The sequence below is a fragment of the Echeneis naucrates genome, chromosome 3, assembly GCF_900963305.1.
Source record: "Echeneis naucrates chromosome 3, fEcheNa1.1, whole genome shotgun sequence".
NCBI lineage: Eukaryota > Metazoa > Chordata > Actinopteri > Carangiformes > Echeneidae > Echeneis > Echeneis naucrates.
Genome location: NC_042513.1, coordinates 19,160,070 through 19,187,045, shown reverse-complemented (window position 1 = coordinate 19,187,045; position 26,976 = coordinate 19,160,070). Strand labels below are relative to the sequence as shown.

The 26,976-nt window shown below is 41.2% G+C and overlaps 1 protein-coding gene across 3 annotated transcripts; it reads right to left on the bottom strand.

The window, feature by feature from the left end:
* Positions 1 to 1,665: 1,665 nt before the first annotated feature.
* LOC115040920 (plakophilin-3-like) lies at positions 1,666 to 26,976 on the bottom strand. Of its 3 annotated transcripts, none has more exons than XM_029498055.1 (14): positions 26,749 to 26,976; positions 18,046 to 18,128; positions 15,207 to 15,347; positions 13,280 to 13,896; positions 12,898 to 13,021; positions 12,185 to 12,389; positions 11,926 to 12,085; positions 11,181 to 11,289; positions 10,485 to 10,649; positions 9,797 to 9,976; positions 9,513 to 9,666; positions 9,121 to 9,316; positions 8,697 to 8,784; positions 1,666 to 4,488 (listed from the first exon to the last, which is right to left on the bottom strand). In XM_029498055.1, exons 1-14 carry the CDS (start codon positions 26,948 to 26,950, stop codon positions 4,447 to 4,449), a joined length of 2,466 nt encoding a protein of 821 aa, XP_029353915.1. In that variant the 5' UTR covers positions 26,951 to 26,976; the 3' UTR covers positions 1,666 to 4,446. The 3 variants fall into 3 exon arrangements, with proteins under 3 accessions (XP_029353915.1, XP_029353917.1, XP_029353918.1); XM_029498057.1 differs by having other exon boundaries at positions 9,797 to 9,973; XM_029498058.1 differs by lacking the exon at positions 15,207 to 15,347.

The following is a 26,976-nucleotide window of genomic DNA, read 5'->3' as shown; positions in this document are numbered from 1 at the left end:
AGTCTAAGTAGACGGAGAGAAATATTATCACATTCTTATTCCTTAGATGAAGTGAACAACCTAAGAATCTATTCTTTGGTCTCATTTGCTTTTTGTACCTTCAGGAAGCCATGCTTCAGTTTGTCAACATCATCTCAAATCTTACCTGAAGAAGAAGTTGCAGTGTGTGTTGGAGGGGATCTCTTAAGCAAAAGACACTTGTGAATCAGATCTACACTGAGGGAGGGACCGGAGAGGTCAGACAGATTGAAACAGCACCCGGTAAACAGGTCAGACCAGAAACAAACATCAGAAAAGGTGAGCATGACAAAAGCCAGCTGATCTACAGTACAGTCAATTATATAAAAACGGGTTTATTAAATACATTTTTGAATGGAAAATTTTATCTCAATAACTTATTTACTTTCTTTATCTCTTCTAACTTAGCTGCTGCTGTTCACTTCTGAGACTGAAGATAAACGCTACACACTGTTTACCCTCTCTGCTCGCCTAATTTCAGTGAGTGTATAACTTCACATTATTCAGTACGATGTGTTATGTCTTTTATTGTTCTTTTTACCCCCTGAAATTCTGTAGTAAACTGTGTGCAACAGCTCTTTGTGTCTTTTTCAGAAAGAAGTTATTTACCACCAAACCTTAAATGTCACAGTCACAGGAACTCGGACAGTGAACGCAGAGGCCCAGCACCAGCAGACAGCCAAACACAATACACCAGCTGAGCTGAGATGAAGCTTGAGACCAGCTGAACCACCTGAATGAGTGAGTGAGCTGGAACAATGATTTCCCACCACCTCATCGGGCAATAGAACTGATGTTAAAGCTCTGTAGCAGCACGCACATTCACATCTAGTCCCTGAATATATTTTTGTTTTATGTGTTGTAGCGGAGGAACAACTTCTTTTGTTGAGTAAAATATGTAAATGCCCCAAAACCCCAAGCCAATCACATTCAACATCCATTACTACGGGGAGGATCTCTGCCACAAGAGGGCAGGGAAGCTCCACACGAGCAGAGATCATTTCTCCATCAAAGGTCTGCTGTTTACTCAGAAACTGAAAGGAATGGATTGGAAACTATTCTATAAAAGTAGACTGAAACTCTGCATGACTCTTCTTCCATATGAAGTCTATAAGCCCTTATCACTGGACTACTCTAAATATTATTATATCAATAACTTCACAGACTGGCATATTAAATCAGCGTTTTAATTTTGGCTGCTTCTAGGCAATAGGAATTGATGTTGGGTCAGTCTGTAGGCTGATTTTGATTTAGTTTTAGTCTTCAAGAAAATATGAAGTTAAATATGAACTATTATAATCCTGTTACTTTCAGATGGTTGAGAAATAACTGGCTGACAGTTATTTTAGCTTCACAGGACTTGGTGGTTATTAACAGTTTTTTTTTAGAAATGTCTTTGGGCTACCTGAATGTTTGCATCTTTAGCTCAGCTGTTCTGCTGCACCTCCTCATGTAGTTCTTTCTGGGTTGCTAGATTAATTCCCAGTTTTTTTTCTGCCAGGACAGTGTTACATAAGAGAAAATTACTGACTGAGACATGACTTTTTAATGTGTTTGTGACTGTTGGTGCTCCATAGACATACTATAGCTACAGCCGCTAGCTTAAGAAAAACAATCTGCTTTTCATGTTGTATTTTCATTTTTATTCATTCACAAAAACTGTAAAACATTTTATTACATTTCTCATAGGTCAGTTTTAAGCTTTTTTTTGTCAGTGAGTAACCATTTAGCTTTTCATAGAGCCTCTTAAACAACATGAGCTGCAGCACTAACAGGCTGAGGTGAAGAAAACACAGTATGAAGGATTGATTTGTGATTTGTGCCACTTTAGCTGATTCACTGGATCAGCTCAAGGCATCTTTGATATCCATGTACATAAAAGCCAACAAAACATGCATTTCTTATGCATTCATCTTTATCTTCAGACAAACTCTGACCTTCGATTGATTTTGTAGAGAATGTAAGATGCGTAAAAAGGCTCTACATCAGAGCTGGCAGTAAATTAGCGAAGTGCTCCCAAGCCCAAGATGCACATCTAGCTGCTGGTCCTCTTGGGAGCTTAAGTGACGTTATCTGCACAAGATTTTTTCAAAATCTGATTGGTTACTTTAGATAAATCAACAACAACATATTTAAAATTACACAATGAGGGATACATAAGAGAAAATAAATGGAAACTCGTCTGAACCAAATGCAAGCTCCATAAAGAACACTGGTATGTTAGATCTTATCCAGCTGTCTTGCTCTGTGCCCCAAAAACTGAGAGCAAGAGAAAGGAAATACACTGAGATTCACCCTCTCCAGATTTTCCCACTGCAGATCCAGATTTCATTATTTAGTCTCGCTCAGCCCCTCCCTTCACCTCTTCCTCGCCGAGCCTGTGCAACTTCTGCCGACTCAGCAGCATTCCCTTTCTGATAAACTTGCAGTCTGAAGGTTACTCTCTCCCTCACATCCGTCCACAGAAACCGCCTCACTCCACACCCCTTTACTCTACTAGTCATTCACCCTTCACCATCTGCCCCACAGACCTTATTGTGAGGCCTTAGCTTTTTCACTAAGTACTGGATTGAGAAAAGTGTCTGTTTTGCGTCTTCATTAATCCATTATTAATATTCAAACATAAGATTTTTCATAGTAATGCAGTTCCTCATAGGTTCCTCTCTCATGATCACAGGATGACTGATTTGTTTTGGTTTATATGTGTTTCTCTTCAGATTCATTTGTGTGAGCCGCTGAGAGCTCAGTTGTTAAACGATAATAATTGCCTTCTCAGTTATCCTGAAAGTAAAATTAACTAGACATGGACAGCTAGTATCTAAACAATTTTTGTTCTTTTTTCCATTTGTCCCTTCACTGTTTTTAGATTGATACTTTGACTTAACAAAAACCTAAACACAGCTCATTTACACATATGGCTGTAAACCATATTTTTAAATGGTGGGAAAACAAAGCAAATAGCAATTCTAGCTACTCTGGGTAACTGTATGTGAATGCAGTGCTGCTTTGAGATAAATGCTAAAGTCAGCAAGTGAACGTGCTCACAAATCCCAACAATGTCAACGTGCAGATATTTGGCAGATAGTGTTTAACATGTTAATCATCTTTGCCTTGTACATAAGTGTTCCAAGATTTGCAAATCAGCGCTGTCCCACAAGGGTAGAAATGATGAAATAATGACATGTCTGTTCAAACTGTTGTCCTGCAGTTTCTCTGCTTGGACTTTGCATGTTCTCCCTGTATTTGTGTGTGTTCCCTCCAGGTTCTTTAACTTCCTCTTACACTCCAAAGACATGCACAGGTGGGTTAATCTGTGTATTTTAATAGCCTGTAGGTGTGAATGGTTGTTTGGACATGAGCAGGTTCACAGAGCCAACAAATAGAAATAGAGTCATCTAGGATTGTCTCAAGCCCCTCATGATGTCCAGACTGGACTCTGACTGTTACTGCTGCACAATGTCACATTCCCTTCAGCACAAAACTAGTTCATAGAGTATATATATATATATATATATATATATATATATATAAGTATCCTTAGCATATATAAATCAGGTTAATTACTCAGCAGCTGATTATTTCTGACACACTGTTAATCAGAGATGAGCTGTCATCAGTGAGCGTTCATTCGGTGACTTTGGTGTCAGTTCACATACAAATTCAACTTTTGAATACTTTTTCAAGGTGGGACTCTAATATCCAAGCTAATCTCCACAAATGTACACCCGATGACATCCAAGCTGTAAATATGTTATTTCTTTCCTCTTTACAGTTTTATTTATGCACTAAAAAACCCAAAAATGTACAGTCTGAAGAGTTAGTCAATGCACTTATTAAACCTCTGGTAATCATTATCCCTATGTAGATCCGTGGTGCAGGTTTTAAATGTTTGTTCAGTATCTGGTGTTTCCTCAGAGCTCTTACTGGACTTCTGCCAATCACTGTTCACTCTGAGAGACTGAGGTTATTTCCACCTGACTGAAAACACTGTGTTTCTTTAGCATTAATCATCATTTCTCTACCCTCCTACAGAGCATGGCTGATTGAATAATTGTGTTTTAAAACATTTTCCTCTCTTTATTATCTCATTCTGTGACATACTGCTTCACTCACACTCCACACACCGAACGGATGTTGTGTGAATGTGAGTGTGTCTACATCAGCCAAACCCTATTAGATACATACAGTTGATGATAGTTTTTGTGAAAAGGGGGTTGGATTCCCACCATCAGAGCCAATCTGCTGCCAACTGAAGCAAGTAAACAACCACCTAAAACAGGCCAATCTTTGTCTCTCTGGTACATTTTTCTCTTCCATTAAGTCTCTTACATACAATTGATCGACTCAAAGTCTGTTGCTGTTCCTCTTCTTTTTCTCACAGCAGCTTTGATCCAGAGGTCAAAAGCTCACAGTGAATCATGGGGCAGTCTATATGGTGGTGTCAGTGAAGTCTCGCCTGGCAAATCCTTTCTGAAATACACAAAGAAACTATATGAATACAGGTCAACATCATGAAAAAAGAATAAACTTGTCAAAGAATGATGCAGCGATTGGGACAGACACTGACACGCCGTCATGGTCAACCATCCTGCATATTGTGTCAACATTGTGTATATCATATTGCGTTAGCTACTTCTCAGTTAGATTTACTATAATAGACATTTGACTTTTATAATGTTCATCCATAAGACAGTGGATAAGAAATAGAGAGAGCTCACTTGTGAATGACCACTTTCAAATTACATAATCTCTTAACTTTAACCTTCTAATGCTCAGGAGGAAGAGCGATAAAACCGGACAGTTATGATTTGTCCTAAAATTCAGTTCAAACTAAGAGGAAAGGTTCCATGAAGTCATTATTAAATCCTATATTCTAGTGGTGTCAGAAGTGTCAGTACCCAGATGAGCAAATTTCTTGCCAATGTTAGATTTATCCAGAGAATGACTTGAGGGGAACTTTATGTGATTTCATGAAGGCCCACATTCAGGAGGAACATCACAGTGACCGCCAAGTCCACCAACACAGATTCCTCTTTCATTTATCCCAGAAGCTACAACAGAGACAGACCTGTTGTTCCTATTGGGAGCAGTCAGTCAAAGACTAGAACTCATCAGAGCAAAATGTGTGGCAAAATCAGAGAGACAAGTATAACATCCAGCAGATCAAAGATGGATCATGATGATCACTATGTTTAAAAAAAAAAAAGTGTATTGTTGGAGGGAGTAAAATATTATCAGATTATCTGATCTGATAATCTGAACTACATTCAGTAAGATGGTAAAACATCTATAAAAGGAGCTGCTTCACTTGTTCACGTCAATGTTACTGTAATCCTGTTAGCCTGCTCACTTTGGAACTGTATCAACTTCATTAACTGGCCAAAACCTGTTTTTACTTGTAACTGAACTCAATCTTTACTGTGGCGACATCGCTCAGAAATGTCAGTGCTGACTAAAGCAGTGTACTGTACAACTGCATTTACAAAAAACTGCCCCCGTTGTCCCCCATTCCAAAGACATACAGGTGAGACACACTGATTCAAAGTGGCAGACTGTATATGTTAAAGATGAAAGATTATTTACCTCCATGGCTCTTCTGGCTACATTAGCGTACTGTAGAAACACCAGATTTTGCATTATTCAAATTTGAAATATGTGTTTCTCTGAATCAATCCTACTGATGGTTTCCACAGTTTGTTCTAACAGAAATGTTTGGTAACTGAATTCAAATAAAACTGTTAAGTATCCATTAGCAGTGATTTGCCAGTGTCTGACACAACTGACTGAGAGCAACTGAGAGCTGTTCTAATGCAGAGAAAAACTTTGATAACCCTACAGTCTATTTGGCATGAGCTATAGGGAAAGTATTTGCATTTGCAGTGCCAGATATCCCAAGATAAGATATGGATAGATGCTAACAAGGTCCAGGCCTTCAGAGCAGAGTCAGCTAGGGAGGAATAGGCCAATGACAAGACAGGAGTGGAGGTCAATAAGGTTAAAAAACAGATGTGTGCTTGCATACACCAGAAAACCATCTGGTGGAGATAAAAACTTTGCGAACAATGTCAGGCAACACCCACACATCCTGCTCTCCATTATGACTTGCCTTTGTCTTGGTTAAAATGCATAGTATTAATATATCTAACAGTGAAATGGGGTTTTCAAGTTGTGTATTTGCTTCGACAAATACTGTGAGTCTTTAAAATGAGCAATTTAAAACGGAAGTATCCATCCATGATCAACTGTCTTGGATGGATACTTCCGTTTTTCAGTCCATCACAGGGCCAACACACAGAGACAGACAGAGACCAACAACCACTCACACTCACACTCAGACCTACAGACAGTTTAGAGTCACCAGATAACCCAAAAATGTCGTCTTTGGATGCTGGGAGGAAACCCACACAGACACGAGGAAAACATGCAAACTCTCCACAGAAAGGGAATCGAACCTGGCAGTAAACAGTATAATGCTGTTCTGCCCATAATAAAATAAGAGTATTAGTAAAAATAAAATAACAAAAATAAATTATGTATTGTAAACCTAAGTTAAACAGAACAGATTAAATTCACTACTATAAAATGGGGTAATTAATACTAATTAGGTTTAGTTTAACAGAATTTTCTGCATCACAGTTGGCTAATTAAACTTGACTCTTTTTTTTTTTTCTTTCACATAAAAGCTGTGAAATTTTGTTTTTGAAGGCAAATTGGGCAGATTTGCTTGCTGTGGCTGATAGACCACTGAGTTCTGCTGCTCTGGCAAATACAGATCTGTGATGGGAGATGAAGATAGAGACAGTTGATCATCTTCATCCACACCTTAATCACTTCAGGTCATTTAGTCTAGATTTCTCTCACAATGAGCAGTCAGGGAGGATTGATGAGTGACTGATTTAAGATACGATCTTGGACTTTATGTTGATTCAATTTTATTTTGAAATGTCCTTTCCTGTGTATTTGTTGTTTTATTTCCTACCTTAGCCTCTTTGATTACCAGCTTCACCCTAATCTAGTTCACCTGTGTCTTGTTACCCCCTGCTGTAGTTTGCCTGCGTTCCTCCGTCTCGCTCTGTTTGGCTCCTGTATCTACAGTGTTTTCTCTTTCCCACTTTTTCCCACAATTGCTGTTCTTGTCTGGACTCTTTTCTTGTTCCCTGACTTTTTCCACAGCCCTCCTGGTTGCTTTGTACACTTTGGACTATTTAAATTGCTGCACCTATTCACCCTCCACAACTCACTGAACAAAAACAGAGCTGGACACTTCTGTTCACAGTTACACATCTGGCTGCTCGCAAACAATATTCAACAACAAGTTCAACTGACATCTGGGGGATCTGGATCAGCGTTTGTCTGTGCTACTGGGCAGCAAACAATCACACTTCAACCCTCAGGTCTCAGTGTTACTGTAAGAACAAGTTCACAACACAAGCTCTGAGGAAAAAGGTCGGAGAATAAAGTGGAAACTTCGTGTCCTCCTTGTTTGTGTGCTCGCTCTCTCATACACACACACACACACACACTCTCTTCTCTCACTTTCCTGCTGCTGTTTCCGCATCTGATTTCTTTCAGAGATGATCAGTGTCACCAAAGCCCCAAATCTACACTCTGACCTGAGGCAGGGATGAAATCTGAAAAACCAAGGAGCTCAACGTTTCATTAAAGGTTCAAATCTCTCACAGGAAATATTTTGAGTTGGATGTAAAGATTCTCTCAGTGATGTTAAACTGAGAACAGTTTGTGACTTAAAGGCCAATTATAACAGAATTATCAAATAACACCTCGGAAGCAAGAAACTGCTCAGTCATTTAGGGTTTAGCTGATGTTTGTCTGTGTGGATTATTACTACAGAATGAACTGGGTGCTGATCACCAACACTGCAGGTGTGGCTGTAAACTACAACATGCAGACCAGGCATGTTGCACAGATGTGGATGAGTGCTCATTCACATCAGGTGTAAAGGTGTTGTGATAAATCAGTGCCTAAAGGTATTTTCAGGGGCCACAGATACATCTCCATCAAATGTCTGAGACCTGAGCCGAACAGTGAGTCAGACCCCTCACATAGATAGGAGGGTTTATGTCTTCCACCACCGGGGGCGAGCAGTTTTACTGAAGACTTCAGTGATCTGCTTTCTCAGCCGCCAGGTGACCCCAGATCAGGACACAGCACTGCACAGACCACTGAAAGCAATTAGTGATGTTTTGGCTGCTCCCAGCAGTCGGGACCAAAGCCAAAGTCTCCAATCTTTGTCAGAAAACTCATCTTAAGCCTGCTGAAGAATGTGATTCTTCTGGCATAGCACTGATAACACCACTCACATTGAGGGAAATAACGAGGCTCACTGCTGCTGCCCTCCAGCTCTACAGCGCCTTTCACTCAGCTCCTCTGGTGCCTTTTAAAAACACTCTGGTACAATGTTGGTTCACAGTGATTCCAGATGAACTTGGATGCTTCTGCGGTTGATCCTCTGACAGTAAGAGGTAAAGGCTGCTTTCAGTAAAGCAATTAGAGCTGGGGTTTGTACCGAACAAGCATGCTCCCTTAAGTCTGGACAATATGTTTAATAGACTGCATGTCCATAGCAACACATCAGTTCCCTGCTTCATATATAACGTTTAATAATAAGCAGCTATAATAGATCAGCTTTATGATATTAAACTGATAAAAGGCCTCACCAGTTTGTAGTCTTTGTGCAGCTTGTTGTACTGGAACATGTTGCAGAGGACAGTTGAGGCTGCCCGGGCAGCTTTCAGTCTTCCAGAGCTAAAACAAAACCCAGTGACAGACAGAGTGAAACAAGGAGGACTAACAAGGAGGAAATGCCAGAGCACAAGCATAGGAGAGAAAGTCAGTGATGAACACTTTAAAATTTCCAGCAAAATTAGCAGAAGGTTATATTTGTCTTAGGGGGGGTAAGTAACCGCTCCAAAAATGTGCTGTCATAAACAGGAAACACTGAGGCCATTGACAGGTCACAGTTTATGTTATGAAGAACATATTTCTGTCAAAGTTTCACAGATTGTAGGACAATACTGCTCCTCCTGCTCTCTGAGGCAGCGGCTCTGTCCTCATGGTGGGGAAAGAAAGGCAGCCTCGTACCTGTTATCATGGAAAGACTTGATGCCCACCAGTTTGGGCAGGCCGTTGAAGTATGAGATGTCCCGTGCTGCCATGGAGCTGCGGCTGACCAGGTGATTCAGGGCTCCGCAGATGTTGACCACCACCTCGCTGGATGGCGTCTTTTGATGGCCATCAGAGGGCAGCTTGGACACCAGAACGTTCACCATGTTCTTGGCTGTGAGGAAAAAGTTTGGTATATCTCTCTTCATTCATTCTTATTGTTAATCTCATAATGACGATGAAGTCTGAGGAACCCTCTGCAGATCTCCGTGATAAACCTGAATTTTAATTAAACATTTCTGTATATTATTTTCAATACACTGAGCCTCTAAAACAAAGAAAAGAGGAAAGCTTTCGAGCTTGATTCTTACCTGTGTAGTCTTTGTTGGTGGAGTGTCTGGCCAGGTTTCTCAGCAGTCCAGTCAAAGACCTCAGCTCCAAGTCACTGTTTGTGTCCAACAGATCCAGCAGGAGGGGCAGCATCCTCTCCTGCTCTATAACCACCCCAGTCAGCACTGATGCCCACTGTCAGAGAGGAGCACACTGATGATGCGTTCTTGAAGAATCAAGTTTCAAAGCAACAAAAAAAACAGGCAGTTCATTTTGACATCTATAAATATGTGCAGAGGGGCAGCGTGTGTGACCTTTGACCTACCCTGGTCTCTCCTGTGGTGATGTTTTGCAGTGCTCCTATAGCGGCCTCTCGGCTGGTGGAGCTGATGTCTGTCTTTTCTAGAACAAACTTGTACAGAGCCACCACCTTGGGGTGCCAAAGCCACTCTGAGCCTTTAGGTTGTCGGGGCACCTCAGACATTATTGACAGGTTCTGGTTCTGCTGTTGTGGAGAAGGTGGAAGGAAAATGATTTGTTGGACAACGACAGGTGATATGTGCTGCTGCAGCTACTGTGTGTGTTCACTTCACAGTGTGCTTCACACTGATCAGTACAGCTCTGTTCACCATATCTTCAAAGTTCAAAAATGAAAACTGTCATAATTATATTGTAAATATTCTAAAACTGTAGTTTTTCCTCTATATTCTAAATATAGCACATCTGTCCGTCTACAGTTCATTTAAATTTAAATTTCAAGAATAGCTACGAACTGCATTTTTTAAACTGGACATAATATCATTAAATCGAACACTTTGGTAAACAGTTGGCAACACAGCAGCAGTATGAGCACTAGCTGTTTTGTCCGTCTGATTAACTTATATTAAACTCATAATAAATTCACTGTTTGGTTGTAGCTCTGTGTGGAGTACTCACATGACGACCCCTCTGTTTTTTTTGGGGGGGGGCTGATTGTTTAATAGTTGGTAGCGGAGGTCAGTTTTCACTTTTACCTGTGAGGATTTTTTGCTGTACAGAGTAAAGCAGTCGATGTTTGTGTGGTCTCTGGAGGCAGAAGCTCTCGTCTGACCCTCCAGACGGAGTTGTACTGAGGGAGGAAGCTCTGTGTACAGCTGGTAAGACAGATTCCTCATTACGCACAGGCAATTCTCCAAACCCTGCGTGTTAAAAAAAAAAAAAAACCCAAAACAAACAAGGAGGTGGATTAACTATCAATGTGTAAACGGCACAGCTGAGTAGAAGCTGATCATATAAACCTGATTTGAATAGCTGACATCTATTGACAAACAGAAACCTGCAAAACACCATTAGAACAGTTGGATATCGACAGAATCTAAGCTCTCGTTGTGTCAGTCATTGGAGGGAGGATTGATCAGCAGCAGCACAGATGTAGCTCATGGAAACACCCAGACAGATAGTACCTGCAGTAAGAAGGTTACCTCAGTAAAGAAACAGCTCGTGATGATTCACGATGGGAGTAGATGCCATTACTTCTACCTCAGTACACAAAACTGATATCCTTACACATGCAAATAGAAAAACAATCAAGCAACTTGAAACATTGTTCAGTCCCTCATTCAAAAACCACAAATGTCAACTGTGGGGAACTTAGTCAGCCAAACTGAGAGACGTTGGAAGGAGAGCTGCATTCGAAGAGCCTGCCAGTGCTGGAGCTGCTGGAGAGTTACCTTGTCTTCACCCCGCTCCTCCTGTTGGATATAGGACACCAGAGCGTCTACCAGGCCACGCATGTCTCTCATCTTCTGTCTTGTCCTATCATTCACTGAGCTCAAGTTCCTGTCCACACATAGACGCACACAAGCACACGGGTGGAAACATTTAGTTTCAGCTATCAGTGAATGCAGTAAAGTTGCCTCGCAAAACTGAATCTTTAATCTCTGAGTTGCTTTAGCACAAACTTGATGATGCCACTGCAGTAGGCGTGCCAGAAAAATGTTATTTTAAAGTTGTATCCTCAGGCACTCAAGCTGACTTTACAATCCGTCACCTGAGCAATTTCAGCTACACAAGATGATAATGGACTATGTTTGCGTTGTGTACAGTCAGTGTAAACAGATGCAAAGTATCAAAAGTTCTGCTTTCGAGGCTACTGTATTTCATTCATCAACAATTTTTCATCCATTGTTTTTAGTACAATAAATCTTTCAACACATCTCTGGTGGACCTGGATCTCTGTCCTGTCTCCTGCTTTATAAAGGACATAGCCCCTCCAAAGTTTAGACATGAGAAGCTTTGAAGAACTGAACTAACATCTCAGATTTTGAAGTGTAGTTCTTGTAAAGCTCATTACTTCCAACAGTTCTTAGTAGTCCTCTGTGTTAACAGCAAATAGGATGACGTCTGGACTAAAATCCACACAATGACATACCTCACATCAAAACGGACAACATGCACAGGTTGTTATGAAATAACCTGAGGCAGCCGGAGGTGTTGTTGAAGATCTCTCTCTCTGATGGGTTTAATGGGATGGTGTTGCACAGAGGAACCAGTATTGTTTCCGTCAGCTCTGGTAAAGCTTCTTTGGACAACTTCTCCTTCAAGTTGTCTCTGGAGGACAGATTCCACAGGACACCTACAGCCACATCGGGTTTTTCTCCATTATCTGATTAATCTGTTTAAAAGTAATGATTTATAATGCAGGAAAATATAAACCACTGACAACCATCAGTACCTGTGATCGTCTTTCGAAGCTCCTCGTCAGGTTCTTTCAGGATGCTGACGAGACGTGTCACTCCACTGGCATCTATGAGGGCCACCTTGTTGTCGCTGTTCTCATAGATGAGGTTCCGCATGGCACCGGTGGCATAACGCTGCACCTCTTGGTTCTCACTGGTGAAAAGCTGAACCAGAGCAGGAATGCCATGCAGAACACGGACCTGAAAGACAGAAGGTTGATAAGGACACAAACCTTATATCGCAAATATATGTATGCAAACGCTCCTTTTCATCAACACAAGAAGGGTCACGTGCAGCAGACACGACCTCAAACACAGGACAGGTGTCTGTCCATAGTGGTTGTGCAAAAGTTTGAAATCTTTAGACTCAGATTCAGTCAGCAGCATCACAGATGGTCTGGCAGCCAATGAGCTAGGAAATATAAAATGGCTGAGGACAGGCTGACAGAGCAGCTCAGGTCTGTCTCCTCCCTCCGTCTGTTATGCAGACAAATTCACAGAATCATGTTCAATTCCACATTTTTCTGCATTTGCTGTGAGCCTAGTCAAGTAACTTTTCAAAGTATTGAGTCAAATTTAGATAAGATAATGTAAGATAAGACGATAAGAAACACAAATGGACAATAAAAGACATATATTCATACACATTTTTAGGTAAATACAACATATATCAAAAATATAAAGCACTAAAGCACAACAAGCACATTACCTGGTTTTTAGCATCATTGCTATGGTAACACTGGTGTTGTACGTATGCAGCTCCGAGAATTTGCAAGACGGTGTCTGATTCAGACAGATATCTGACAGCTGTAGCCATGTCCAGACCGTGCAATCTACACACAAACGCAGACACACACAGCTGTTTATAAGAAGCTTTAACCAGCAGTGTGCTGATGCTGTAATCATCATTTTGATCCTGGATTACTTATCATACCTTTCACTCAATTCATTCAACCAATTATTTTGTCTATAAAACTTCAAAAAGTTTGAAGTGGCTCACTTTTGAGTTGCACATTTATCACAGATAAAGCTGATCTATGCCGCTGGCTCATATGTTTCAGCTGAGTAGGTTAATAAATAACATGTCTCACTCTCCCAGTGCATCATTGCTGTGTATGGATGCTCCATCCAAGATGTCCACTCCCTTCCCAACACTCCTCAGGCTGCGGAGCGAGGCAGCCCTTTGGAGCGTGGCTTGGTACTGCGCTGTCCCCATCGCATGGTTGGTCCTGGATACATGCTGCTGCCACTGTGTTCCCCAGACATCTCCTGCCATGGGGAACCCCCTGCTGGTCCCCTTCCAGCCGTCCTTCTCGAGGGTAGAGCCCTGCTGCTGATAATGCTGCTGTCGGTTGGTGATGCGGCTGATGGTGCGATGGGAGGGGCCTTTGTAGGTATACTGACTCGGCAGCTCCTCCTGCAAGTAGCCTCTTTCTTGGGCCAGTATCCCACTGAGGCTGCGCCTAAGGGTGCCTGAAGGTGGCACAGACGTCGGGCAGGAGGCATTTTCTGGATGGTCCAACACAATGAGTGGAATCCCCTCCTGGTCGGCCTGACACAGTGACTTAGAGCGCCTGCTTCTGCTCTGTGACTGGTAGGTCTGGAAGTTGCTCTGTACCGTGCTGGTTGCTTGACGGTTCACCTTTGAACTTGTCTCCAAAGCAGAACGAGAGGAGAAACCAGAGGATTGAAGGGGCACAGTGGGAACCTGCAGGACAAGAGTCTGAATTACTGACGTGACATAATACAAGACAAATTCAGTATAGCAAAAGATGGTTACAGATAAATTATCTGTAGTCTTTATTTATTTATTTTATTTTTATTTTTTCAGTTTTACAAGAAACAGCATAAGACACTGTAAAAGCTTCCCCATTCACCAGCTCTTCGTTCTTTCCTTTATTAACGTCTTGCTAGTGTAGGCTGCAGGAAGCACACTGCAGCCTTTGCATTGTTAGACTGCCAGGATAAAAGCAACAGGCAAATGTCCTGTTTATATTTTGCTTGAATCTTTACATTGTTCTGAACTTGGTCAGCAGCGTAGGGCTTCTGTTTTCCCTCCCACTGCCTCAGATACAATTAGCTCACAGAGGAAACATTATTCCAACACAATACCAGTTTAATGCTTTCAAGTTTGTGTGTGTTTTTGTGTCAAACAAACACTGCCCTATTCTTCTAGAGAAAATTTTATAGATTTACATAACAGACTGTTATCACACTGATTGTTAAAATCAAAGTACTGCACCTAACCTTTACTATAACATTATCCTTTGAGTTTTGAGTGACTTTTAAAAACTTGGAAAGCACTGAAATCTAACCAGAACCATCTGATTCAGGCGAACATGCCAACAGTCTCTCAATATCATTTATGCAACCCACTCTGTTTTCAGGTAACTGGTGCAGTGGAAACTGTGGAAGCTTTGGAGTCAAAGTTCAAACAGAGAAGTGAATAAGCCAGACCCGTTAAAGTTTCATGATGTGTTTTATTTCTCTTCTTTTGCTACTCATATTTGGTTTCTGGGCCATTAAAAAAAAAAAAAAAAAAAAATACTTTAAACATAAAGATACGTACACGTAGCCTGAATTCAATATGTTTCAACTCTGTGCATCTAAATCTGACAACATTCAGAACAGACGGAAAATCGTTTGAGGGGCTTGGGAGGGTATCTATGTGATGCACATAAGCATGTTCCATTTAACACATTTAAGTGAGCTGAAGGTGAGCTGAAGGTAGCCACTTCAGCAAGACTGCTGAAGTGGCGCTAATAGGGGTTGATTCTCTAACCCCTGAGGTAAATCGACTCAAATCAACGGTTGGAGTGATGAAAGGGGGGTAGGTGCATTTGGCTTGCACTTTCATCACTGAGGCAGCAACATCTCCAAATGGCCTATGGTGACATCTGAGCACAGGTATAACTCCTCAGTGCTGTTCTCTATCATTTTACCCCTAAGCTAGTTAGCTGCACCTTTTGTTGCAGTTAGTAAAAATTTGATTGATTGTTGGTGGAAGTGACCCCTCACCTCCACCTTCAAAGGTCTGGTCATACATGTAGCAACAGATTGCCTGCAACCCAGGTGAACAGGGTTAATCTTGGTCTTCCTCTTGTCTCGGGCAGCTTTCTTCACCAATTTTGAGAACCTCCACACCATCTTCCCATTATTCTGTCAATTCCAAAACATATACTTAAGCCCAAAATTTCTTCACTTTTTCAGTTACAGATTAGTATTTCACCTCAGATTTGACACAAATAGGACATGCAAGAAAGTCTGAAGCCACAAGCAATTTATTTAAGATATAAAGTACAAACAAACATCTTTTACCCTGCGTCAATAATGCAAACCCCTTCTTATCACAGCCTCCAAACTAATTTTGTAGTTGTTCACAAGTTTCTTGCAAGCATCTGCAAGAATTTTGGGCCATTCTTCCTTTACAAACGTTTCAAGATCCTTGAGTTTGGAGGGTTTCAGTGCTGTTACCTGCTGCTTCTTGAGCTCCATCCATGGGTTCAGATTTCAATCAGGACTCTGTCTTGCCCACTCCATAACATTAATATCATTCTCTTGGAATCCTTTCTTCACCACCTTGGCTGCATGCTTTGGATCCCTGTCCTGCTGATAGGTCCAACACTCTACCAGGTCCAGCTTCTCTGCTGATTGCTTCAGGTTTTCAGAATTTTGATATTTTGCTCTTTCCACATGATCCCTTCCACTTTAACCAAGTTGCCAGGCCCGTTTGCAGACAAGCAACCCCAAAAAGCAAAATTTTTGTTCCAGATGACCAGAAGCTTTCATCTTTCTCTTGGTACATCTTTGCAAAAGAAGCTTAAGCCTGCTTTGGTTGAAGCAGGGGAGTCTTTACAGTCACAACACCTGCACTCAGCAGGACAGGACAGCCTTGGTAATAGTCCTTGGATTGCTTTCAACAGCTGGTTTGATCTTTCTGGCTAGCCAAGGTGACATGGCTGACTTCTGACCACGTCCTTTGAGTTGTTAAATTTTTGGTGCTCCCTGAGGCTTTGCTTGGCTATTTCTTTATCCTCTTCCTTCCTTTTTGCCATTCACATTGTATGCTTTGAAGTCCTCAGTGAGGACTTTAGAGCACAGGGGTATGAATACTTTTGGGCTTAAGAACATGCCTGAGAGAAACAAGCTTTTTTTCCCCATCTAGTCCTGAGTACTTTGCTTACTTTGATCTTGTAGGGTGCTTTAGACATTGATGTACTGATAAGATTTGTGGTCATTTCCTCATTTGCTTGCTCTCACCTCAGTAAGAGGAAAGCAGATGTAGTGTTTGCGAGTGTGACACCCATGTGGGACGCTCTTATTGCATCATCTTTTGCCTTAGCAATGCAGCTTCTTGACAGAGGGAGTAAGCAGGGTCTTCACACTGCCGCTGCTTCATGTTCTGGGCTTAGCTAAAGCCTATTGGCCAATGTCATGCCAAATGAGTTTCACGTTTTCCAAGCTCTGCTGGTTCTCCTGGGAGGAAGGTCTTATTCATGTGTGCTACGTACATGACAGTATATTTTTGAGTTGTTCAAACCACTCAGTGGTTTTGACTTTTTGTATTTTTCCCCAGGGGCTCCATCGATATGAAATCCTTCTCTCTTAGTTGCTGGGCTCGATCCTCATCCACAATTACTTGTTGTATCATCCATATACAGTGGAGTCCAAAAGTGTATGAGCAGTAACATCTGTCGATCACGAGGCTTTGACAATAAGCTCTATGGCCAAAAAATAGAGGCCCAGCAGCAATGGGAATGAACTACTCCTTTACTGCTTTCGTAGCCATTTAAAACATTGCCATGTGCTGCTACAGTATGTTAAGGACATCCAGAGAAGGCTGCTATGGCAGCTTTTTGGAAGGCACATTGGTGAAATGGCTTTGTTTTTGATACTTTGTCAGTCTTTGTACCAGCATAATGAAAAAAATGTTATTTGGAAACTGTTTAGTTGGTTAAAAATGATTTCCTTCTGGAATCAGCAATCCCCTTGCTACTCCCTGGTTGCTGGCTTTGGAGTAAAAACCCTAAAGTGTGAAAAGAGTATATAAGCCATTCTTCTAGACACAATAAAGAGCAGAATCAGGAGCTGGGGTCAGAGACCAGCTCTTCTGCGCTGAAACAAAGACGTCAGCCGAGGGCCCAATAGAAATAAACTCTCAGTAAAAAGAGATTTATAAAATTAGAGAAGAATCAGAAAATATTGAAGCATTTCATTCATATTTGGAATAAAATTTATTTTTAGAATTAGAATTTCTTTTGTAAATATATAGCATAATTAATACCAATAATTGATCAGGGGACATTGTGGGGAAAACTTGTGACTCCACATTTCATAAAATCCTGGGTTCTTTACCAGATAGCTCTGATATCAGTGCTGATATAATTGTGGCAATTTTAGAACTGTAAGAGACGAGAATTAATTTCAGTAAATGAATTACCTACAGCATAACTCCTATCACTATTCATGTTCATCAAAACCAAACTCCTACTGTTCAGGGGGTTCCCGCCCCAAAACAAGGTTGCTTCTGTTTGGACTGAAGCTTTAAATTCCACAAAAAAGATCATCAATCCAACTTCTATCTCTCTCGCTGTAAGACGGTGACTCAGCACAGAGCTATGTTGTGAACCTCAGTACGAATCACATAATATACAACACAAACCTCCCACTTTGTAGCAATAGGAAGGAATAATCATTTAGGAGGCTGTGAATGGACGTTCTTTAACTGTTGTGTTTCCTTCTGCTTCCTGAATCTGCTGTAAACTACAGTAGATTATTCCTTTGACTACGGTATTTTGCATTAGTCTGTACCAGATGATTATTTCCCTGCATGTAAATCTTGGTAGGCAGTACTCACAGCCATGATGCGGCTGGGCGTGTGTATCATGGATCTGGAACTGAAACCATGGGAGTAGGTCTTTCCAGCAGGAAGGCTGTGATCTAGAACAAAAATAGAAAGACAAAGCATTGGTGTTTTTCATCATTACGTGTGAAAAAAGCTTTAGTCATTATATCCAGAATAACACCTTGTCTTATCCTTAGGTGCAATGAAGCCCCCCTAACCCTACCCCCCCTTAGTAACGGACCTAACCTAACTTGGTTCTTCTCAATGTGCATATCAACTGAAGATGCAGCTAAACCATCATTTGCATTTCTCCTCTTCAGGTTGAGGCTGAAGGTTGTGGTTGTGTTCTGCAAATAGACTCGGAGTTGTGTGGCTCCACAGATTAACTGCTGCTGTCTTCAATAAATGGTTATTTTCTCAGTTAAGTGTGACACAAGACACAAGAACTCATGATGAAAAGCAAATAAATCCAGTGAGGGGTGGGGACAGTTTCACAAAGACTTTAATTTGATCTGACTTCTTTTTAAAACCGGTGAGTCGCCTCCTGATGGTAATTTGTTCAAATGAAGCTTTTAGGCTCTTCACTTTTGGCTTCACTTGGTCTGGGGATACAAGGTTACAGGATTGTTATCTTGTTGTTGTATTAAAATACAACTAAAACCATCATAATTTTTATACTTGGAGTGAAGAGTGAACATTTGACTGCTCGATCAATCAAGCTCATACCACAATATTGTAAAAACCATCTTAGGATTTTTTTGCATTTCAGCCCGATTCTACTGAAGACGTCAGTGTTGACCTCATCGACTGAAGAGATTTATAGGGTTGGAGCTGTATACACAGCAGCCAGTCTGACAACCACCAGATTTGCACCAGGTTGTCAGTGGGGTCATAGAGGGTGAAGTAAACTGCAACAACAGCAGAGAGCGGCAACATGGATGAGGTGGTTTCAACATTCTTGAGCTGAGATGGTAACTGGTCACTGGATAAAGATGGAGTCTGGGAAACCATGGCTGACACAAAGAGACGTGACTCTACTGGATGACTGCGGTTTCGTGAACAAAGCAGCATCTACCGGTGACACCCTGCAGTGGAGTGAGCGGGTGTGTTCACTGTGGAATCTTAACACGCCTCAGCTTGGTCAGGCGGCGATTCATCGAGAGGCTGGGACTGTGTAACATCATGTAAAAGGGTCAGAGGTCAGAACTGCTGTGTTGATAGAGTCACTTCACTGCACAGATGGAAATAATGTGCGCAGGAATGAAGAGATGGGGCTAAAGCAGCCTTATATAGATCACACATTGTAAGCATATGTACAGACACTGAAACCCAGACGCACACTATAATGCAAAACACCGTATAAGCTAGCTGCTATGAACAGAACACAGAGAGGAAAGGGGTGGGGACGCCTTATAAGCCCATCAAGACCAACGGCACGGAAGGATGGAGGGCAGGGATTGTTCTTGGAGGGGGCTGCATGCCTGAGCAAAAGAACCCGGTCAGAGGTCAGGGGAGGTACTCTCATACATGACGACCACCACAATAAGGAAAACACACTCAGCATGTAGGTCATATGTTCAGTGTGAACAGTATCTCTCATCACACAACAACAGACCCACACAGGTCACAGAAACTATGTGAAGCCTCTCCACAGATGCACATTTGATTGGATATGATCATGCAAAGGAACGCTCCACTGATTTTAACCTCCGTTTATTAATACCTGGTTTTAAAGTTGTCAGTTCTGTCTCTTCCACTAAGCCTGTCCACATGGTAAACACCAGTACTACAACTCTCTCAGCTGTCACTTAAGCAAAACCCAGGACAGGCACAAGGACCCTAAGCTGTTTATCTAACCTCCCATTCAAGTCACAGCAGGCGAGGATGAGGAGGTCAGTCTGGGTATGGATCATTTCTTTGGAGCAGCTTTAACACTATGAAGAAGCTCGAAGTGTCACTATTAAAGTTTCTGAATGCTGCTCATTGTGGTCTGGATGGACACAAAGCATTTACTGCTCAGTGATTAATAGAAAGAAAAAGAAAAAAATTAATCGTTAAAAAAAAAAATTCAATCAATAACAGATGTAACAGCCAAGAAAGACCGGGGTGAGAGGTCAGTACGTATAAAATGTGGATTCCTGAGCAGTGAACAGCCGAAGCGCACTGCTCAGATGTAATTTATCAGCGTGGGTGGGGATGAGTTTCATTCTTCACACATTTATGTCAGTTTTCACAAGAGCAAGCAAACAAAGTTAACCACCATGGTGGTAAGAAATAGCAGATGTGATTAAAAATCTGTCAACATCTTGGAACGCTCGGTTTAAACTAAAATATAAATAAGTCTTGCAAACATATTGTATTTTGGAAGGTTAAAACTTAACATAAAAAACACATTTATATCAACATCTGAATATAAAGTTCAATGTTTTTTAATGCTTCTTTGGCATAGCTTTATGGCTGTGATTGTTTTTCTCTTTGGCTCCTGCAAAACAAGAAGCCTTACAATGATTTATGTGAGAAGCTCCATTATTGTGCTGCGGTATGCAGCCAAGCCTTTCACTGTTCTACCGTCCATCATTGTCATGGACCCATCGTGTTTTAGAGTGCCAAGCTCAGCCCTATTATATCTGAAAAAAACAAACAAAAAAAAAAAAAACAAGAAGGTTTCCAAGATTTGCACTAAAACAACTTCATTTCTTGTCTATTTTATTTATTTAGCACAGCAACCACAGCATTTGTCTTGCAGTTTTGGAAGCTGTTCACTTTGTAAAATCACATGGCATAAGAAACAGATAGTTACTCAGCAGTTATCCACCTACTAGCACCACTACATCTCACTAATTATGTTTTGCGTGTTCAATCCAAACAGAAAATGACGCATGATCCGGACTCATGGAGTCTTGTTCTTGTTACTATGGAGACTCCAGTGGAGACGACAAAGGCTGAGCCATTCAGGCTCATTTCCCCCCAGTTTCCTCTAAGTTAGAGTTCTCCTGGCTGCAGCTTTATATGCAGGTATTTACACGCAGATATGAATGTGTTAAAGATTTTCCCAAAATGATGGTTGCTTTAATATTTTGACCTATTCTGCAGAAAGTTCATAGTCTCTGACAAAACAAAAAGGACAGGATTGTGTACTGAGTTGGCTCCTGCTGTGTTGGTGGGCTGAAACTTTGCTATTGTCCTTGTTGGTTTGAATGTGGTTGCATTCCTTGTTTGTGTTCTTTAAACCCTGTACCTCCTGTCTCAACTCCAAAGTAAACTGTTTTATCCACATCAGTTGTTGGTATTTAACTGTTTCAAGTAAAATAAAAAAAATAAAATAAAATAAAAAGAAAAAAAGAAATGCTCAGAATTTTCCATATTAAATATATCCAGCGTGCATTTATTTAGATCTCAGGACAATCAACGGCACAAATCTGAGGGGCCAAAAGAGAAAAAACATTCTTCTCCAAATGGTCAAATATATTCAGATCTAGTCATATAAAGTTGAAGGTTAAAGTCTTAAAGGAAAAAGCCTAATGAGAAATCTCTGACCCAGCAGACTCTCCTTGCTGAGGAACAGTGTGCTCTAAAACGGTCTCTGATAACATGTTGTGAAGAGGAGATTGGAAAGGAATGTTCCCCACACAAGGTAGTCAATGAGCTCAGGGCAACGTTGAATCGCACTTTAACCTACTCGCAGCTGCCCTTCAATACGTTTTTGGATTGTTGTTTTTTTTTTCTCCCTCATCTGTCCACCTAAGCTTTAACAACTACAGAGAACATAGCAGGTAACACACCGACTTTGAGGTTTTGAGGTCGTGACAAGATCTTAAATTAGGCAAAATGACATTACAGGCTGTGCCAAAATAAGCTATCCTACTCCGAGTGATCCAAAACTAACTCTAAACACCTTCTCAGTGAATCAGCATCACATATTTTTCATCACTGTCACAGCTGTTGCTTGGTTTGAAAAATGCTGATTGGATTTTGTATGAGGAAATAAAGTGAACCATAATAAAAGGGCAGTTATTGCTCAATGACTCAAAAAAGGAAGACAGTTTTTTGGACTTCTTTGAACAGATCAGACTGGATGTTTCCCATCACAGCAGCTGACTTGCTCTGCTGGACAATCAACTGACAACTTTCATGAACTGAGGACGTCACAGTGTGTTTAGTAAAGTCAGCACAGTGCTATCTATTTCAACTGTCTCTCCACTTACAGCATTACTGTCAGGTCTGGGTTTGTTGATGACAAATGCCCAACTCTTAAAACTACTAGCTGAATGATGCTGCATCAAGCACAGAAAATTTTATAGTCAAAATAAAAACATAACTAGATACAGTATATTCTCAGCACAAATTATTTGAATCTTTGCTTCGTACATCTTCCTTTCTTCTTCCTTTGCATTGACCTTTAGCTGTAAAAACTGGAGGAATAATACAGCTAAAACTTAATTCTTCTAAAATGATCAGAGATGGAAGCTTTACCATGTTTAAGTTTAAGTTAGCCCCTGATTTCTCTCAATCAACACTAATATAGTCTGTGTCTATGTCTTCAGCTTCATTTCTGGCAGCTTTTCTCAGGAGTGTTGGAGACGTCTCAGAGCGGCTGGAACCAAACTGTCTAGTATTTGTTTCCCCTTTTTTTCTGTGATAACTTCAAATCCAGACTTTCTGTCAGACAAACGCAATGCTGCTTAGGCTTATTGATATAGGTGACTGATTGAAACGAAGCGTTGCTGTGATTTAAATCCCAAGATTTCTCTGGTTTGAGAATCTCGTTATAATGTTTAAAAAAAAAAAACCCAAACAACTGTGTGATGGAAACAACATTGTTATTTAACAAAAGCAGGAAATGGAGGGAGATTTGTGATGATACACAGTTAGTCATGATGCTAATGAGATAGATCTTGCAAAATTTTACACGCAGCTTTCATACAACATCCTGACTCAGTCCTGGGTCAAAGTGAGGCCCTGGTGTCTTATCACATAGAGGCAGGGGCAACAGTACTCAGAGGGGAGGGACTTCTTCCTCTCCGGTGCTTTCCTCTTGAACAGACAATCCAGCCTGATTCTCTCTCTGATGTGAGACTGATGTGAACATATCACGTCAGCAGGATGGTCACTCACATAAATCAGCATTTATGTGAATGGTCAGGAAACCTTCACTAACCCGAGTACTTAGCTGTCTCTCCGATAATCTTTGGGTCATAGTTTTTAACTATTAGGACAGCAGCGGTGGTGGATATTTATAAAATACTCCCATCTAGTAGGAAACATATGCTGTCATGACTTATATTTTCCATAGTGAGAGAAAAACAGGAAATGACCAGGAAATAACACATTTCCAGGTGTTCAGATGACACAAATAGTAGTAGTGTGTGTGTAAGTTTACAGGAGAAAGGAACAAATATTCCGAATCTATGCAATATACGCTATTTATCCCTTTGTTATCTGCAATGAGAAGAATCAATGGTTTTCTGAAGCCTGCTGATGTGGTAATCCTCCAGGCATAAACTGAGTCACATTCAGCAGAGCTTACTTAATGGTTTGGCCACAGGTCCTATGATATCAGTCCATATGGCAGCCTTGTAATGAACTGGACACCAACAACAAGCACACGCCCATCAGCATGTTACGCTTTAACAGGGATGCTACAGCTGCAGCGCTACATTCCTGCCATGAGTCTCAGCTCTTATCAGAGCTAAAGTTAGCCGCACACAGCACAGGAGTCCGCGCTCCTGAGTCAAGTGCCCGCAACAGTGACATTTTCTGAGGACAAAGAAACGAAGTGGAATTTCCCAAATCCCCCTCCGGCTTCCTGCAAGTGGCTGCGTAACAGACTTCCCACATCTGTCACATCTGTTTTATGCTGAGAGGACTGAGCTTGACCGTCTGAATGGTGCTGCTGTAGCTATTTGTGCAAAAACCCAGGACAGCTTTGTGCTTCCCATTCCATTAGGTAGATCATTTCCTTTGAGTCAGTGCATCCTGTGAACACATTAAGTAGGAAGGAGCAGGCTGACTTGAGAACAGTTTTACTTTTACCAAACTAAATTATGCTTTCGATGTAAAATAAGCAGATAAAAAAAAAATTACTTCCTAAATTGCAGTGCACTGTGGCTAACTTTGCCCCTGCTGGTTGAGCCACGTGGGTTTAAATGGAGTCACTGATGGTGGTGAAATAAGAATTACATTTTTTTTTTTTTTTTAAGAAAATGTTCACCTTCTATATCAAAGCAAGACAATTTCAATTCTAAATGACTACTTAAATCTTTCAATTAAGCCTGAAGTTTACAACTTCAAAGGCAGATTTTCTTCAACAAGGCCTATTTCAAATTTCCTCAACAAAATTAAAATTAGACTGCTGACTGAGCTGGCCATCGCAAATCATCAGAAAACTATAAAACTGAAATATGACCAAGTGTAATGTTCAAACCACAGACGCATTCATTTTGCTGATAAAGATAAAACGTGCCAGTGACAACAACAGGCCGTAAACGAAGCGTCAGCCTACAAATCACATTCACCAGACAAAAAAGAGCTTATGGTACACATCATCATCATCATTAAGAACACTTTTCGGGAAAGTGAAACTCAAAAATGGCTGATCTAAGTGAAATCCTTATTTCCCCGCACTCTAGATTTGATCTATTCAGAACGCAATTAAGGAAACAGAAACTTCTATAATTCCATCATGCCACTGGAGGGTATCTTAAATGTTATTTCAACCCCCCCATGGCTCCTAAATGTCCACCTCAATCACGCTTTACCTCCAGTTGGCACACATGTTTTCTGTCAAAATGGCTGAAATGACCCCTGGCGACCTATGATGACATCATCAGCGCTAAACTCTGGAAAAAGTGCAAGGTCAGACTCTGTGTATGGAGCAGCACTGAGAGAGCTGTACCTTCTTTTTTTTTTGTGACCTAATTCCAGCATTTGCGCGTTTCATTTCTTAAGTAAATGGCACATTATGTTATTATGTGTTCCTGCCACACTAACTGATTCCATGTCTCCAAAATCTTTGGTCTCATCGCCCCCGATAAACAATTTTCAAGGAATTTCTTCAGAATTCATTTTAACACAACTGGCTAGAGAGACAAAAAATGTTTAAGGGGTTTCAGATGTTTGTTTGGGTTTTTTTTGTTTTTTTGTTTTTTCAGCTGATGATTTCTACCTCCAGCTCAAAAACCCAAAGCCACTCTGTGTTCAAATAGTGCAAGTTACATCAGGAAAGCAGAGCAAGAAAGCAAACAAACAGGGATGTGGTCATCACTCAGATTTCCAGGAAAAATGGCCTATTACACCATAAAAATGATACTGGCCCCCCTTTAAATGTGGACAGATTCCATTTTACACTGCATTTAAATTTTTACTCAGCTGCTTGAGCGAATGAATGTCAAACTGAGAAGCAAACCCCGAAGAATTGGGATGGAGTCGTTCCATCCTCATCAAGGACGAGGTGTCAATGGTGCAGATAAACAGCGATTATACCCCAGATTGAGTAAAAACATAAACACATTAAAGAAGGTTAAACCTTCATGATGACACAGACTCTATTTTAACGCCTGCTTCTTCTGAGTGAGCCGAGGATAATTAAACATTAACATCAAGTGTGACAAGGTTACCACGAAGCTAGATCTCAGTTAGGCAAGAAATGCACTATGGGAATATTAGATGGTGGTGAAGTCACGGGAGAAAGAACAATGCTTTACCTTATCCATAATGCAGTCTGAACTCTGCTGAGTAGAAACAATTTAAACTCAGTCTGATGATGAAATGTTCACGTCATTTACATTCCCTGACTTCTGTCTCAACTAAAACAGTTTAGTGGAGATGATGAGATGTTTTCCACTTTTAAGGGCTGCTCTGTATCTCAATTACTCCTGATCTCCACTAATCAATATTTCATAGTGACAGTGGCAGGGACTGTAACCTGACCTGCTTTAAGGGTTTTTATCTTATTGTTTTTGGTTCTACACCATCTCTTTGAATTATTTCCTGCCGCCGTTGTCAGCATGCCAGCACAAAGGCTCTGATGGATCTGCTGTGCAGGGCTGGCAGCTAGCTTGAGAACGGACATTCGTGTCGCTCAATATCAGCTCTCATTAAACACTTTGACCACAACAACTTTATTAAATATTATGTGTCACTGCTGTGTTTACGTTTATTCCACTGGCCCAAAAAAAAAAAACATAACCAGAGCAGCTTCAAGCCTCCAATCCAATAGTGAAGCTTATTGACTCAAAACCTGACCTGAGGTCTAGCTATTTCATAAGAGATCAAGTGTACATGTCCTATGAAAGCCAGAGAGAGTGAAATTGGGACACAGTGTTAGGCTGTAATCTGAAGAACCAGTTGGGTGTGAGGTCTTTAGGCAGCCCATTTCTTCATTTCAGTTTTAGTCTCTAATTTTTCTTTTCTCTTTTTCCTCGCACCATTAGCTCATCTCACTTCATCTCTACAATATAAAGTCATTGGAGGTCACTTTGTCTGTTATTTCCTAATATTTATTTAACGGCAGCAGTTGCTTCAGTTGTCCAAAAACAACATCCATGTTTTCCAGCTTTATGCAGACTGACTGCAGTTTGCTAAACTGGTGAATTATGTTGCTCAGCCCATTTATATAAATGAGATCAGGCTGAGAAAGAAGAACTGACTGTGTGTGTGTGAACCTCCAGGCAGGTTAATGTTGAGGAGCCAGCTGTTTAACGGGCTGACGCTCACCTGTTGATCCGGCCGCTGAGTCATCCAGCCTGGGCAGAGAGGAGGACTTCTTCTCCGCCAGCCGCATCCGGACCTGCTCCTGGACCCGCCGGGCTTTGGCCAAGGAGTCCGGGGCCGGACCGGAGGGGAGCACATAGGCGGTGCAGGAGGAGTTGGGCTGCAGCGCCGACAGAAAGCAGCTGTCCGCCACCACCGCGCTCATCCTGCCGTGTGATCCGGAGCTGGAGG

Coding starts and splice junctions, on each gene's coding strand:
- LOC115040920 (XM_029498055.1), bottom strand. CDS start 26,950: ATGAGCGCGGTGGTGGCGGACAGCTGCTTTCTGTCGGCGCTGCAGCCC. Junction 18,129..26,748: donor CTCAGCGGCCGGATCAACAG/GTGAGCGTCAGC, acceptor TTTTTGTTCTAG/ATCACAGCCTTCCTGCTGGA. Junction 10,650..11,180: donor AGGAGCGGGGTGAAGACAAG/GTAACTCTCCAG, acceptor TTTAACACGCAG/GGTTTGGAGAATTGCCTGTG.